Here is a 14,793-nt window from a genome sequence, read left to right as displayed (position 1 = left end):
GCTCATTAGGACTCCGTTTGCTATAGTGACATCTTATTCTAAACCCACCCTGACAGCTTACCCATTCGTTCCTGGGAAGGTATTCCTGAGTTTTACAAGCAAAGTTTATAGGACCCTAATTATACTTTAAAATGCAAACTAATGTATTTGAAATTTAACAGAGGATGGTAATTGTTATCTTGTAAATAATGGAGAAAATTATTTCTATATTAATATATCTTATATGTACACATGTAATATATAATATTTCTTACTGTTTCCCTGTGAAGGGAAAAATTATCTGTATTAAACCAACTGGAAAAACAGATTGCTGTTTTTCCAGCAGATTGCTATCTGCTGATTGCTGTCAGTCTAATCTAGTCATATATTTTCTTAACAAAATCCAATGAATCTTCTTTCTGTATTAGTTTTTAAAGGTATTTTCTGACACAAGAGCACAGATACTCGCAGATACTAGCAGTTTGTCCCATCTCCTTTTTTGCAGGGATGTGGTACGAAGCAGCAGAGTTAATATGGGCCTCAATCATAGGATATCTGACACTTCCTCAGCCAGATAAAAAGGTTGTTTGTCTAGTGCTTATTTTCTCATTTCCTGTACTTGTCTTTGAAAGATTATCTCCTTATGGCACAATTCAGTTTATCATTTATCAATTTTATTGGTCCTATTTTTATTGATTCTACCCAGGCGTCGGACCAGGAACATTTGGTAACTTCCTTCTAGTGTCTTGCTCGTCCTCATTCACAGCTAGACGCCTGGTATATATTTAGTATTTCTATATATATTTGTAACTATTTATGTATTTATTTCTACCAATCCATTTATTTTTATTGATACCTATTTTATTATATATTTAGCCTTTACCTAATTCCATAGCAAAGTTGAGGTGGTCAAGTTGCTTATATGTAAAATCATTTTTCTTGAGTTGAATGGGAAAAGACTTCAATTGTTTACGCAGCATCTTTATTCAAGAAATTGAGAAGCAACATTTGCTTTCCTACTTGATGTTTTCATTCTCTGTGACTCTGTGAGAATATTCTCCTTGTTAATTGAAGCTTTGGGTTATACATCTTCCCAAGCTGTGTCAGCAGCACTGCCTCCTACAGTCCTTTTAACAGCACAAGTGGAATGGGGTGTGGGGACTCTTGACTGGGCCAATTCATTATGCCTAGCAGTATGGACAAGTTAGTGTTGACAATCCAGTGAAGGCCAACTAAGAAATAGCTGAGTTTGCATTACTCCCATGTCCTCAGGATGTGATGATCTCTCAAGCCCAGTGACAACCAGTTGAGAAGTATCCGCAGTGTCATAATAACAGTAGCAATAATAATAAGCAATGGTTTATTTAGAAGGCTAATCATTGACTTTAGGCCTTGAGATGAGAGCAACAATTGACTGTGAATTCCTAATCTGTGTTTTGTTTGTGTTTCCTTACAGGGCATTTCCACATCACTAGGTATACTGGCAGATATCTTTGTTTCCATGAGCAGGAAAGATTATGAAAAGTTTAAAAGCAATCCTGAAATTAACTTGGTAACTATCACTTGTCAAAACCACGGTGCAGAGTGGCATCACCTGCAAAACGGTCAACATTATTTTTGGCGCTTGGTTAGTTCTCTCTCCAGGAGTCAGGCGGCACGGTGTCTCCCCTCTTCAAGTAATGTGAGCAGTCCTGGAGACGGTTCCTATGGTGTCCTGTTTGGCTTTATTATCCCAGCACCTAGCACAGTACCAGACCTACAGAGGGTACTGGGGAAAAAAAGATGGATGAATGAATGAATGAAATCAAAGTGATAAATGCTTTGAACCCCATGATTTCCTTTCAAATTATCACAAAATTCAGTTTCTACACTTGGGCTATCTCAATGACAAAGTAAAGGGGTAATAACTTTAAGACTTTAATTACCATCTGTTCAAATCAGTCACTTGCTTAGGCTCTTATCTGTGATAGTAATGATTACAAATATATGTATATTGCTTTATAATTCAGAAAGTGTGTGTGTATGTATATGATCCACATACACCGCATCTGCCTATGAGGTAGGTAGAGCAACATGTGTCAGTCCCATTTTTGAGAAAAATAAACTAAGGTCCAGAGAAACTAAGTGACCTCCGCAACTTGTACAATCAGTAATAAGAGAACTGGGAGCAGAAGCCAGGTCTCTAAGCAGTTTGCAGCATCGCACAGACATTGACTTCTCTCCTGCACTGCACTGAAATTGAGATTTTTAACGATATCGTCAATTATTGTCTTTTTAAAAATACCGGGGGGCTTCCCTGGTGGCGCAGTGGTTGAGAGTCCGCCTGCCGATGCAGGGGACATGGGTTCGTGCCCCGGTCTGGGAAGATCCCACATGCTGCAGAGCGGCTGGGCCTGTGAGCCGTGGCCGCTGAGCCTGCACGTCTGGAGCCTGTGCTCCGCAACAGGAGAGGCTACAACAGTGAGAGGCCCGCGTACGGCAAAAAAAAAAAAAAAAAAAGAATCCGCCTGCCAGTGCAGGGGACATGGGTTCGAGCCCTGGTCTGGGAAGATCCCTCATGCCGCGGAGCAACTAAGCCCGTGCACCACAACTACTGAGCCTGCACTCTAGACCCCACGAGCCACAACTACTAAAGCCCATGTGCCTAGAGCCCGAGCTCCGCAACGAGACAAGCCACTGCAGTGAGAAGCCTGCGCACCGCAACGAAGAGTAGCCCCCACTCACCGCAGCTAGAAAAAGCCTGCGCGCAGCAACGAAGACCCAATGCAGCCATAAATAAATAAATTAAATAAATACATTTATAAAAAAAAATACCAAGGCAGCAACAGTAACTGTACTCAGTACTAATTAGTGTAGCATAAGAACACATACAGCTTGCTGCTAGCAATCTGAATCTTAGCAAAATGTTGCCTTTGCTGTCAGAACAAAACACAGGAAAAGGGTTATGCCCCTTGTTCAGTGAAGTTGTCTCTGAGGACTGTTTAACATTGCAAACTGCCCTTCCGCCTTGGACGTCCTCAGCCTCTTCTCACTTTATTTTCCTTTGGAACACTTGCTGCCATCTCAAATACAATGCATTTTACTTGTTTTGTGTATTGACTGATCTCCTCCCCTTAACAGGAAATAAGCTTACTGCAGGCTCACTGTCTGCTCTCTCCTTCATGGCTAGAACAGTGCCTGGCACATGGAGGTACTCAATACATATTTCTGGAATAAATGATTCAATCTTAATTGCTGTGAAATCGTACATTAAAGGGCTATTTGACAAGAACAATGCAGAAATCATCAGTGAATCTGACTGCAAAATGTGCAGAGTTCTGTGAACAAAGAGCTGCATGATCCTCCAAAGAAACTTGTCTGAATCACTTTGCACAGGCAGGCAGTGTGAATGTTTGCACACGTGAGGCCTTCTCTGCGGTATGAGTTGGGGATGGATGATGTATGGGTGTGGGGGAAAGGACAGTCACTGTCCTGGGGTCTGTTGACCCACTTACTCTTTCTTGGCCCTGTTCTGAAATGCTTGTGATGAGGCGCAGGGCATGCCTCAGAATCTTGAAAGAAAAGCAAAGGAATTTTATAGCCTGTCTTTTGCTAATGGATCAATAATTGTCAGCAGTACACTCGGCCTCCTGTTTTCTCACAGGGCTTGCTGAAGGAGTTTGACCACCATTTGCTGTCAGCCGCTGAAGCCTGCAAGCTGGCAGCCGCCTTCAGTCCCTACACGCCTCTCTTCGTGCTCACGGCTATGGTAAACAGTGCAGCCCTCACTGCTCCTCTCTCCAGTGACAGATGTAACTGCTGGGAGGGAAGGGTCTAACCTTAAAATAGGCTTTGTGTATATCATTAGATAATTGTGATCAGACCTCACATATGTAAAGGTTTTATCAGTCAGAGTAGTGACATCCTAGTGGGAGCTAAGTTAATACAGCTGGAGGATTTGATGTTATCTGCTCTAGAACAATGGTTCCCAAGCATGTCAGAATCACCTAAAAGCCCTTTCAAAATACATATTCTTGGGCTCTACCCTAAATCCACTAAATGTAAATCCCTGGGGTTTGTACCCAGAAACCTTTCATTATGAAATACTGCCCGGGTGATTCAAATGCACAGAGGGGTTTGGAAGCCACTAATCTATTGTTTTGACTATTATTAAACAAATGATGTGTTTGTATATAGCAAAATTATTATGTCCACATTCCACATATAGACTCTGTTTGCTAAAACTAACAATAGCAACAGTAACAAATTTATCGTCTTTGATCAAAAAGTATCAGGGCTACGGTAGGATGATAGCTGGTAGTTTCTGTATTTTTCCATGACACATGTTTATTTTTTTATAATATTTCTAATGACTGTCCTCCAGGGATGAAAAGTTTTCCCTGATTCACCTCCAGTTTCCAATTCAGTGTCTGATTTTGTATTTGGTATTTTCCTCAGAATATACGTGGCACATGCCTGTTGTCATATAGTAGTTCTAATGACTGTCCTCCAGGAATGAAAAATTCATATCTGTGTGAAGCCAAAGAGGCCTTTGAAATTGGCCTCCTTACCAAGAAATGTGATGAACCAGTTACTGGAAAACAGGAGCTCCATAGTTTTCTCAAAGCTGCTTTCGGTCTTACCACGGTGCACCAGAGGCTCTATGGGGAGATGGAGACGGTCCACACAGCAAGTCAGCTCTGTAGTGAAGCTATGGGAAAGCTGTATACTTTCAGTACTTCCTCCAGAAGTCAGGAGAGAGAAGCTGTCTCTCAGGAAGTCATGTCTGTTATCACCAGGGTGAAGGAACAGTTACAAGTTCAAAGCTTCTCAAATTTAGATGACAAGTCTTATGTTCCAGAGAGTTTCAAGTGTGGGTTGGAGAAACCCATCTTGCATGGGCAAGTGGATTTCCAAAAAATTATTGAAACCTATTCACAGCACCACACTTCAGTGTGCGAAATATTTGAAAGCACTTGTGGAAACAACAAAAATAAACAGGAAGGTACAAAAACAGGAGTCTGTATCACTGATCTAAAAACAGAAACAAAAAACATAGATACTGTGAGTACTACTGAGGACAAACCACGTTTTGAAAAAGGCATGGTAATATCTTCCTCCCAAATGGCTAGGAATGGTTGGGAGAAACTCAGCAGGGTAGGAAGGAGAAACTTGGCCAGTTCTGATGCATTTCAAGTCTCCGTGGATGAAGATGTGGAGACTGAGGCTGAGTCAACAGACCATAGCAGTGGTGGGGGAGCTGTTTTGAACAAGTCTCTGAGCGACAGCCAGAGCTCCAGTTCTTGGAGCAAGTTATCAGGGTGTAGTTCTTCTACAAGCTGGGAGGAAGTGAATTACCATGTTGGTGATATGTCAGCCAGAAGAGAGCCTAGCAAGGAAGAGCATCATGTGGACACTCAGTGTTCCACTGCCCTGGCAGAAGAACTGGAGATCGATGGGGAGAGCAGAGCTGTACATCCACTGTCTTCAGAGCTTCATGGGCTCTCTCTCCAGGTGTCCAGGGATGACAGTTTAGAGTCTTCTCAAAGTCAACTACACAAGCCCATGCCCTTGACAACTTTTCCTCCTCATAACACAACAGGCACTTTGTTGGCCTCAGGTGCAGGGTTGTTAAAAGGAGCTCCAGAAGGTATGTGGGAAGCCGGAAATGTGGGGTCCAGAGATACTTCTGCTCATTCCAGACCCTCATTTGGTTCTGCTTCTTGGTCTTCTGATTCTGGTTGGCCCAAGAACATGGCCGCATATCCTTCGATCCAAGAAGAAGAAACCTTTGAAATAATTGATAAGTTTCCAGAAATCAACTGTGATGCCAAAGACAGTCATGAAGAAGAGAAGAGAGAAGAAATCAAAGGAGACACAGGTCCCACATTTAAAGATAGCCCCTACTGGGTTGACGCAGAAGAAGAAACAGCAGAGAGAGCAGAAGATAGGCCCGTAGACTTCCACATAGTTGTGGACGAGCCTCTGGGCAAAAGTTCCATGATAGCATGTAGCACTTTCACTCCTCATTGGCTTGTTCAAAATCCTGACTCAGGGAAAAGTGGTGGCTCAGTCAAAGAGCAGGGCATTGACCCTGATGCCTCCACGGTGGATGAGGAGAGCCAACTGCTGGACAGCACAGATGTTCACGCCACAAGCACACATGGCTCTCACAGACCATGTGCTCTGAGGCAGCTGCGTGGTCAGGGAGCTCAGATCTCCAATTCCTCTGTAAGTGGTAACACTTCCATCCCTGTCCTCAGCGAGGACTGCACTACCACAGAGGAAGCAAATGAACCTGGAAACCTGCTAAACTGCAGCCAGAGCTCCAGCTCGTCCTTGGCATGGTGGTTGGAATCACCTGCAATTTCCAGTGGTTCTTCTGAGGGAGAAAACCCATGGTCCTTTCTGAATTCCAGTGGAAGTTCTTTTGTTTCATTGCCAGGAATGACAACACAAAAGATCCTTCAGGCTCGCACCCTGCAGCCTGATGACTTTGAAAAACTCTTGGCAGGGGTGAGGCATGATTGGCTGTTCCAGAGACTGGAGAATACAGGAGTTTTTAAGTCCAGGCAACTCCATGGAGCACATAGTAAGTACAGCCTTTCAGGAAGCATCTCTGCATGTTCGGGGCCCTCTGAAGCTCTTATTATGTAGATCACTTAAAGCTCATGAAAGATATCGACCCCAGTTATGCTTTGTGAATATATAGAGAAATGTGTAGTTCAGGGACCTTCTTCCATGCTATAAAGACACACAAGGCAGTAAGGGAGAATCTTACAGGACTCAGGAGCAGTCATCAGTCAGGGCTTAAACAGCTCTGGATGCCATATACACTCAGCATTTGTCTCCTCCACTGATTCTCATTACCAACCAGCTGATTTTTCCCTATTTTTCCCATTCAAATCCTAAGGAGATGGGGTTTGACCTAGTTACACATCATCCTTCTAGTGGGCAGAGATTTTCACACCTGTCCTAAGTGGTTTCTTGCCAGTCAATGGATTGATCAGGTACAATTAGCAACTGCTTCCTGCTTAAGGAACAGCGCAAGGTCTCTTCCCCTAGCAGGAAGCCTTGGCTGGGGCCACCCAGCCATCAGCATGTCCACAACAGCTTAGAAGTGGTGGAGAAGCTGGGACAAAGACAAAAGAAGGTTCTTCTCTTAGCCCAGAGGATCACATTGTAATGCCCTCCAAGGTACTGAAGAATTATTTGAATGAGAAAAAAATATATATTGTAAAATGAATTTCAGAGGAAACAAACTACGTAGATTGTGAGCACTGGATATTAAAGTAGTAGTTCTCAACACTGGTATCGCATGAGAATCTCCTCCCAAAAGGCTTTTTTTTTTTAAGGCTGCTTTGGGTCTTCATTGCTGCATGCGGGCTTTCTCTAGTTGCGGCGAGCGAGGGCTACTCTTCGTTGCAGTGCACAGGCTTCTCATTGTGGTGGCTTCTCTTGTTGTGGAGCATGGGCTGTAGAGGTGCGGACTTCAGTAGTTGTCGCGGGCTTAGTTGCTCTGCAGCATGTGGGATCTTCCCAGACCATGGCTCGAACCCGTGTCCCCTGCATTGGCAGCCGGATTCTTAACCACTGCGCCACCAGGGAAGTCCTGAGAATCTCCCAAGAGGCTTTTTAGCTTTTTTAAACTTCCAGTGCCTCACCCCAGAGATTCCAGTCTAATGGGTCTGTGATGTGATCCAGGCATCCTTATTTTTTAAGAGCTCCCCAGTGACTTTGTGTAAAGCCAATGTAAAGAACTTCTGTTTCAAAATATTTCAGTGTTTTGCCTGCCACCTTGAAGTCAGACTAAAAGGCAGATCAGGTTGTTGCCAAAAGAAGCAAAATTTTCTAATAATAGGGTTTCCCTGCTTACTGTGAGATTCTGCAGTTTCAAAATCACATTTCTGAGAGTTAGGTAGCTGCCTTATTGTTTTGTCTGTGTGCCAATTTATAGGTGAAAAAACACATTGGAGGAAGCAAGGCCCAAAGTTGAAAAAACTGAACAAGTTATGCATTCTCTCCTTGCTTCTTCCCTCAGTTCACTGCCCTTTCTATGTGTGTGTGCAAGCAGCTCACCTTCCATTTCCTTCCCCAGCTTCTCTGATTGAGTCACCCAACCGCCATCACCATCTCCCCCAACCCCATCATCTCCCTTACTGATCCCAGACTTGTGGGTTTATCTCACTTTAAGTATTTTCTCTCCCGAGTCTCCTGTTCATTTACCCTTTATCACAACCTAGACACTGGAAGTCTTTGTTCACTTCACTTTAACTTGGATCCAAAATGTTGCATTTCTTCCTTAGGGTTCATGTTGGTCTTCCCCCTTAAAGAGATGTTTTCTTGCTAGCATTGGTCTTCCTTTCTTTAAGGTGGAAACAACCCTTACTTTTTCCTCTTATCTTTTCCTTTTTCAATTGAGTTTGCGTCTTTGTACAGTGGCTATATTTTCTCAGTAGTTCCTGGACTTGCCCAACGTAAACAAAATATGTAAGAGAAAACTAGGGTGCACTTTCATATGCAATCTAGGATTCCTGGTGTTGCCAGGAACCTTTGGGGTAGAATTATTCAGTTTATTTCTATCTGCGTGATCTGGCATAGGTAGCAGCCTCTATTATTTGAGGTCCCCAGATAATTAGAAGAAGATGCACACACATATCACTTGGTCCAAGATGGTCTCTGGGGTTTTGCTGTTTAAAAAGCCCTTTTGGGCTTCCCTGGTGGCGCAGTGTTTGAGGGTCCACCTGCCAATGCAGGGGACACGGGTTCGTGCCCTGGTCTGGGAGGATCCCACATGCCACGGAGCGGCTGGGCCCGTGAGCCATGGCCGCTGGGCCTGCGCATCTGGAGCCTGTGCTCCGCAACGGGAGAGGCCACAACAGTGAGAGGCCTGCGTACCGCAAAAAAAAAAAAAAAAGCCCTTTTATTTTCCATTACTTTCATACAGAAGCTCTGACCTTAATACGTTTCCATAACAAACAAGAGATTTTGTGAACCAAAGGCTATTCTTCACTGTAATTTCTCAAGCTTTACCTTTTTATCGTACTTCACTAACTTTTTAGTAATAGTCATAGAAGAGGATAAAGCTTGAGAAAATATATTAAAAAGTTGAATATTTCAAATGAGCTGGACTGGGACCTGTGTTACTTCAATTTTATCCATGAATTGTAAGATCTTTTTGAAAAATAAGATCAATATTCATCTTATCTTTTTTTCAAGATGCTCTTTTGTTAAAATATTCCAAGAAATCTGAACTGTGGACAGCCCAGGAAACTGTTGTGTATTTGGGGGACTACCTGAATGTGAAGAAGAAAGGCAGACAAAGGAATGCATTTTGGGTACATCATCTTCATCAAGAAGAAACTCTGGGGAGGTATTGCTTAAAAGCACCTATATCACTAATGTAAAAAGGGCCAATTTTTCCCTTCTGTTAAGTAATTGTTTATGAGACTTTGAAAGGGCTGAAAAAATGGCTAAAATGTATGTTTTCAGAATTCAGCTCCTTTTTCCTCCTCCTCATTATCATATATGGAGGACCCACATTATGTCAGCCATTGGGCTGGATGTTTTATATACATGATTTCAAACCCATTGGGGAACATTAAACCCCATTGTACAGATAAGAAAAATAGTGTTCCTGGCTATATGACAGGCCACAGAGTCTTAAACACTGTCACTAAAAATGGTGGCAAGAAAGGCTAAACTATGCAAGCCATATTTCTAAGTAAATGGACGAGTCTGCAAAACAAGGCAGAAAAATCCTCTAAGGCCAGGGTTGAAGCATACCCAGGGATATAAGTGAATACTGAATCCTTAAGACACCCTCCATAGAAGTTTTGGGCAGGGGAGGGATGAGAGAGCAGCTAGTGACAGAAGTTACACATGGAAGGGGATGAGTTTAGAGGCCACGGATATATATATATATATATTTCCCCAGTTGGAGTATAGTTCCTTTACAATGTTGTGTTAGTTTCTACTGTACAGCAAAGTGAATCAGCTCTACGTATACATATATCCCCTCTTTTTTGGATTTCCTTCTCATTTAGGTCACTACGGGGCACTGAGTAGAGTTCTCTATGCTGTACAGTAGGTTCTTATTAGTTGTCTATTTTATACATAGTATCAATAGTGTATATATGTCAATCCCAATCTCCCAATTCATCCCACCGCCCCCCCTTGCTATCCATTTGTTTGTTCTCTGCATCTGTGTCTCTATTTCTGCTTTGTAAATAAGATCGTCTATACCAATATTTTCAGATTCCACATATATGCATTAATATACGATATTTGTCTTTCTCTTTCTGACTTCCTTTATTCCGTATGACAGTCTCTAGGTCCATCCATAGAGACCACCGATATAAAGCAGGGACACAGGAATGGCTACATGCTCAAAAATAGGTTTTTTAAAGAAATGCCACCCCCACTGAGGCAAATAACCTGGAAAGTTTTTTGTTTGGCCTTAGTTCTTGAGGACAACTTTAAGCAAAATCTCACCTGAAAATTAGTGATCACAGGTGGTACTCATTGGGTTTAAGGCCTAATTTTATACCATGTGTGTATTTTAAAGGACCTATAGGCAAGACTTTTAATGTAGACCTTGATCTTTAGCCAAATCCAAAAAATGTAAGAAATAAATAGGAAGAGAAAAAAAGAGAGAAATTGGGTGACTCTTAAATAGTAGAAATACATTTCTTGAAAAGGTTGTTGATGATAATACTAATAATAGTAAACATGTACATTTCTTACTACTTCCCAAGCCCTGTTTTAAGTCATTGATATACTAATTTAATTAATCTTCAAAAAACCCTATGAGGTAGTTACTACTGTATTAGTATCCCCATCTTACAGATGAGGGAACTGAGACACAGAGATGTTAACCTGCACCAATTCACACGTCAAAGTGGTGAAGCCAGGTGTTACGGGTATAATTGTGTCCCTCCAACCCCAGATTCAAGTTGACCTTATAACGCCAGGTACCTCAGACTGTGATCTTATTTGGAAATGGAGTCATTGCAGATATAATTAGTTAAGATGAGTTGATACTGGAGTAGGATAGGCCCATCATCCACTATGACTGGTATCCTTATAAAAAGAGGAAATTTGGAGATAGACACACACAGGGAGAATGATGTGAAAATTGTAGTCACACTGCCACCAAGCAGGAACTATCAGAAGCCAGGAGAGAGGCCTGGAAAAGATCCTTCCCTAATGCCTTCAGAGGGAGCATGGCTCTGTTGACACCTTGATCTTAGACTTACAGACCCTAGAACTGTGAGAAAAATCAGTTTCTGTTGTTTAAGCCACCCACATTGTGGCACTTTGTTACAGCAGTCCTAAGCAACTAATATACCAGGATACATGATAGGAGGATCTGAGATGGGAAATAAAAGAGAGAAGAAGAGACAGGGAAGATGTAGTGAAAGGGTCTAACATACATCTGACCAGAAAAAGATAACAGAGCAAATAGAAAAGAATTACTACTTTAATAGATGATTTCTGACAATTTTCCAGAACTGCCAAAATATACTAATCTTCAAATACAGGAATCACAATGAATCCCAAGTAGGATAAAAAGTGTTGTGCACATAATAGGTGATGATGGAAAACAAGTATTTGTACAGATGAAGTAATTATAAAAGGAAAGGGTAGAGGAAACCTTCAGATTGATTAGTTGACCTAATATAAGGTCATGCTGCAGGGAGTGAAAGATCTGCTTCCAGAGTCCATGCACTTTCCAGTAGCCATGCTGGCTCCCTTGACTTACCAAAGAAGTCTGGTGAACTGCTACACTAAGTGGACACTTTCTCTTTAAAATCAGTATCATCTGGGGTCATTGTATTAGGATTCTCCAGAAACACAAAACCAGTAATGTATATGTGTGTGTGTGTGTATATATATACATATATATATATATACACATAAAGATTTATTTTTAGGAATTGACTCCCATAATTATGGAGGCTAGCAAGTCTCAGCATCTATAATTGGCAAGCTGGAGATCCAGGAGAGCTGATGATATGTAGTTCCAGTCCAAAGGCCAGCAGGCTTGAGACCCAAGAGGAGATGATGTTTCAGTTCAAGTCCCAAAGCAGGAAAAAATCAGTATCCCAGCTCAGAAGCAGTCAGGCAAGAATTCTCTGTTACTTGAAAGAAGGTCAGCCTTTTGTTCCATTTGTCCCTTCAACTGGATGAGGCCCACGCACATTAGGGAGGGCAACCTACTTTACTCAGTCTATTGATTTAAATGTTAAACTCATCCAAAAACACCCTCACAGAAACACCCAGAATAATGTTTGACCAAATACTTGGGCACCCTATGGACAAATCAGGTTGACACATAGACTTAACCATCAGTCAGCTAGTATGAATCATGTTTCACTGTTCAGGTGGCTCTTACAAAATTATTTGAGTCATGAGATAAGATAACATTAACAATCTAAGGCGGAGAAAGAGTAACATCTTTCAAGCTTTTTTGCATATCTCTCTTGACCTCTTCTTTCTTACTGTATAGTAGGATCACTTTGCATTTCTTCATTTGGTTTTTTCCATTCACAGATATGTTGGGAAAGAATATAAGGAGCAGAAGGGGCTCTGGCACCACTTCATCGATGTGGAGAGGCAGATGACTGCACAGCACTATGTGACAGAATTTAACAAGAGACTTTATGAACAAAATATTCATACACAGATATTCTACATACCATCCTCAGTATTACTGGTAAGATTAAAGAAATCAAGAGTTTGATTAAGCAGGACTGTAAATATATATTAGGTTAGATTTCTATTGCCAACCTACCATTCATCTACCTCCACCATCATTCTGGTAAAATTCAATAAACTCAGTTACCAGCTTCCTTCATCTACTTCATCTGCTTCAACTACTTGTAAGATATGTAAGAAATATGACCCTCTGTACCCTGATGCATCATTTGGATCCTTCAAGTCACATTTGAAGATCTGTTGATCCTGGTACCTGGTCCGTCATGGTCGAGTTAGCATTTTTAGTATACTTTTCCTTTGTGTTGTCTTTGTACTTTTAGAGAGAGAGAAGGGACCCTAAAGATCATATCTAATACAAATTATTCCCTCAACATGATGCATAAATCCTGTTTCATACTCATTGACCCCCACCCCTTGCAATCAAGTGATAACTAAGCCATAGCTTAAACACCTTCAGTAAGAAAAAAATAATTATCGTTTTTTTTACTTTAAATAATTCCAGTTGTTAGGAAATTGGCCCAGATCGGTCATCTTCTAATTTCTACCTGGATTGTAGCTCTTCCCTCTGGGACCGTTGAGACCAATCCCTCTTCACTATGATATCTGTTTAAATATGCAAAGGCACCCATCCCCACTGACATTTCTCTTCTTTGGATTAAAAATACCCTGCTTCCCCACAGGTGCTGGGTCTTAGCATATTTACACCCTAAAGAATTTTTTTTTTTACTTTGGCCAGAGATATTTTTAGACCCATATTTTATTACTTATTTAATAATAGCTATTATCTATTTTACAATTTCTTTATGTGAAGCACTATGCTGGGCATTTAACAAACAAACATTAACTCTAACCTTTGAAACAAAATAGTTCTACAGTCTACAAAATAGATCACATTGCACAAAAATGCTTGAGCTGATATTCCAACCCAGAGTCACAGTGCATGATCTAGCTACATGCCCTGGCAAGCCAGCCCCCTAGCATAGGTCACTTCATGGACTAATTTTTATTTGTACTTTTTAATAAAAGAATAATAAAAATTTTAGGTTCTATTATATGCCACATACATGTTAAGCACTTTACATGCATGGTCTCATATAATCCTTTTAATGGTCCTATAGCTATTATTACACCCACTTTACAAATAAGGAAACCAAAATCTAGAGAAGTAATAGTGCTCCTGAGTGGCAAAGCCTGGGTTCAAATTGAGATCTTCTGTCCTCAAAGACCACGGCCTTCACCATTGTTATACTGTCTCCCATTTCTACTTTTCAGATTTTAGAGGGCAAGACAATAAAAGGATGTGTCAGTGTGGAACCTTACATACTGGGAGAATTTGTAAAATTGTCAAATAACACGAAAGTGGTGAAAACAGAATACAAAGCCACAGAATATGGCTTGGCTTACGGCCACTTTTCTTATGAGTTTTCCAATCATAGAGATGTTGTGGTCGATTTACAAGGTATGTGAAACTGGGAATTATTTTTTTATTTTTAGTATTATTTATATGTAAATGTGAGGTTTTGTAACTAGTTCTACTAATCATTATTTAATAAATAGATTGTTCAGTGCATAGGCTACTATTTGGAATTAAATTAATCAGTTTTGCTGTATGTAGCAAATGATGCCTAGAAAAAATGTTTAAAGCTTTCTACAAGTGTCTAAGGTGTCAAATAATCAGTGAGAAGATCTGGCTCACATTCTCTTGGGCTTCATTCTAGAGCAAATCTGTAACAGCTTTTTTTAAAATTTCACTCAAGTGGATTTGAGTGATGTAGGTTTCTTATGACTGCATATTGTAATGTGTCACAGTCTTTCCACACTTTCTTTCCTCTAGCTCTTTACCTTTATTACAGGTGTGATACTGGGTTTCATAACTGGAATCATTATGGAACAGAAAGCTGTGTGTACTTGAATCTAACTTCCTTTAAAATCTGCATTAACATTTAAATTTTGTTTCAGTTTGGTATTTTATTTATCAGAATTATTGGCCATTATTCTATCTTCATTTAAATGATAAATGAGTTTTATTATAATTATTTCTAGTAAAGATTCTATGACCATCCTCCAAGATCTTTTCTATCCCCCTTCCATAGCATTTATCATCACTCTGTTATA

At 40.8% G+C, this 14,793-nt stretch overlaps 1 protein-coding gene across 7 annotated transcripts in view; it reads left to right on the top strand.

The window, feature by feature from the left end:
• The window catches only part of ALPK1 (alpha kinase 1), a 121,520-nt gene that overhangs the window by 105,185 nt on the left and 1,542 nt on the right, over positions 1-14,793 (top strand). For 6 of the 7 annotated variants that reach the window (XM_082837755.1, XM_082837751.1, XM_082837753.1 and 3 more), the window contains exons 8-14: positions 485-561; positions 1,436-1,531; positions 3,623-3,727; positions 4,417-6,550; positions 9,178-9,331; positions 12,514-12,676; positions 13,951-14,137. In XM_082837755.1, coding sequence (XP_082693881.1) covers positions 485-561; positions 1,436-1,531; positions 3,623-3,727; positions 4,417-6,550; positions 9,178-9,331; positions 12,514-12,676; positions 13,951-14,137 — 2,916 coding nt within the window. Of the gene's footprint in view, positions 1-484; positions 562-1,435; positions 1,532-3,622; positions 3,728-4,416; positions 6,551-9,177; positions 9,332-12,513; positions 12,677-13,950; positions 14,138-14,793 lie in introns of those variants that run through there. The other variant, XM_082837756.1, reaches the window with a different exon arrangement.

Source organism: Leucopleurus acutus (genome assembly GCF_964270905.1).
Source record: "Leucopleurus acutus genome assembly, chromosome: 4".
Lineage (NCBI taxonomy): Eukaryota > Metazoa > Chordata > Mammalia > Artiodactyla > Delphinidae > Leucopleurus > Leucopleurus acutus.
The sequence above is the reverse complement of the archived record's forward strand: the minus strand, read 5'-3'. Positions and strand labels throughout refer to the sequence as shown.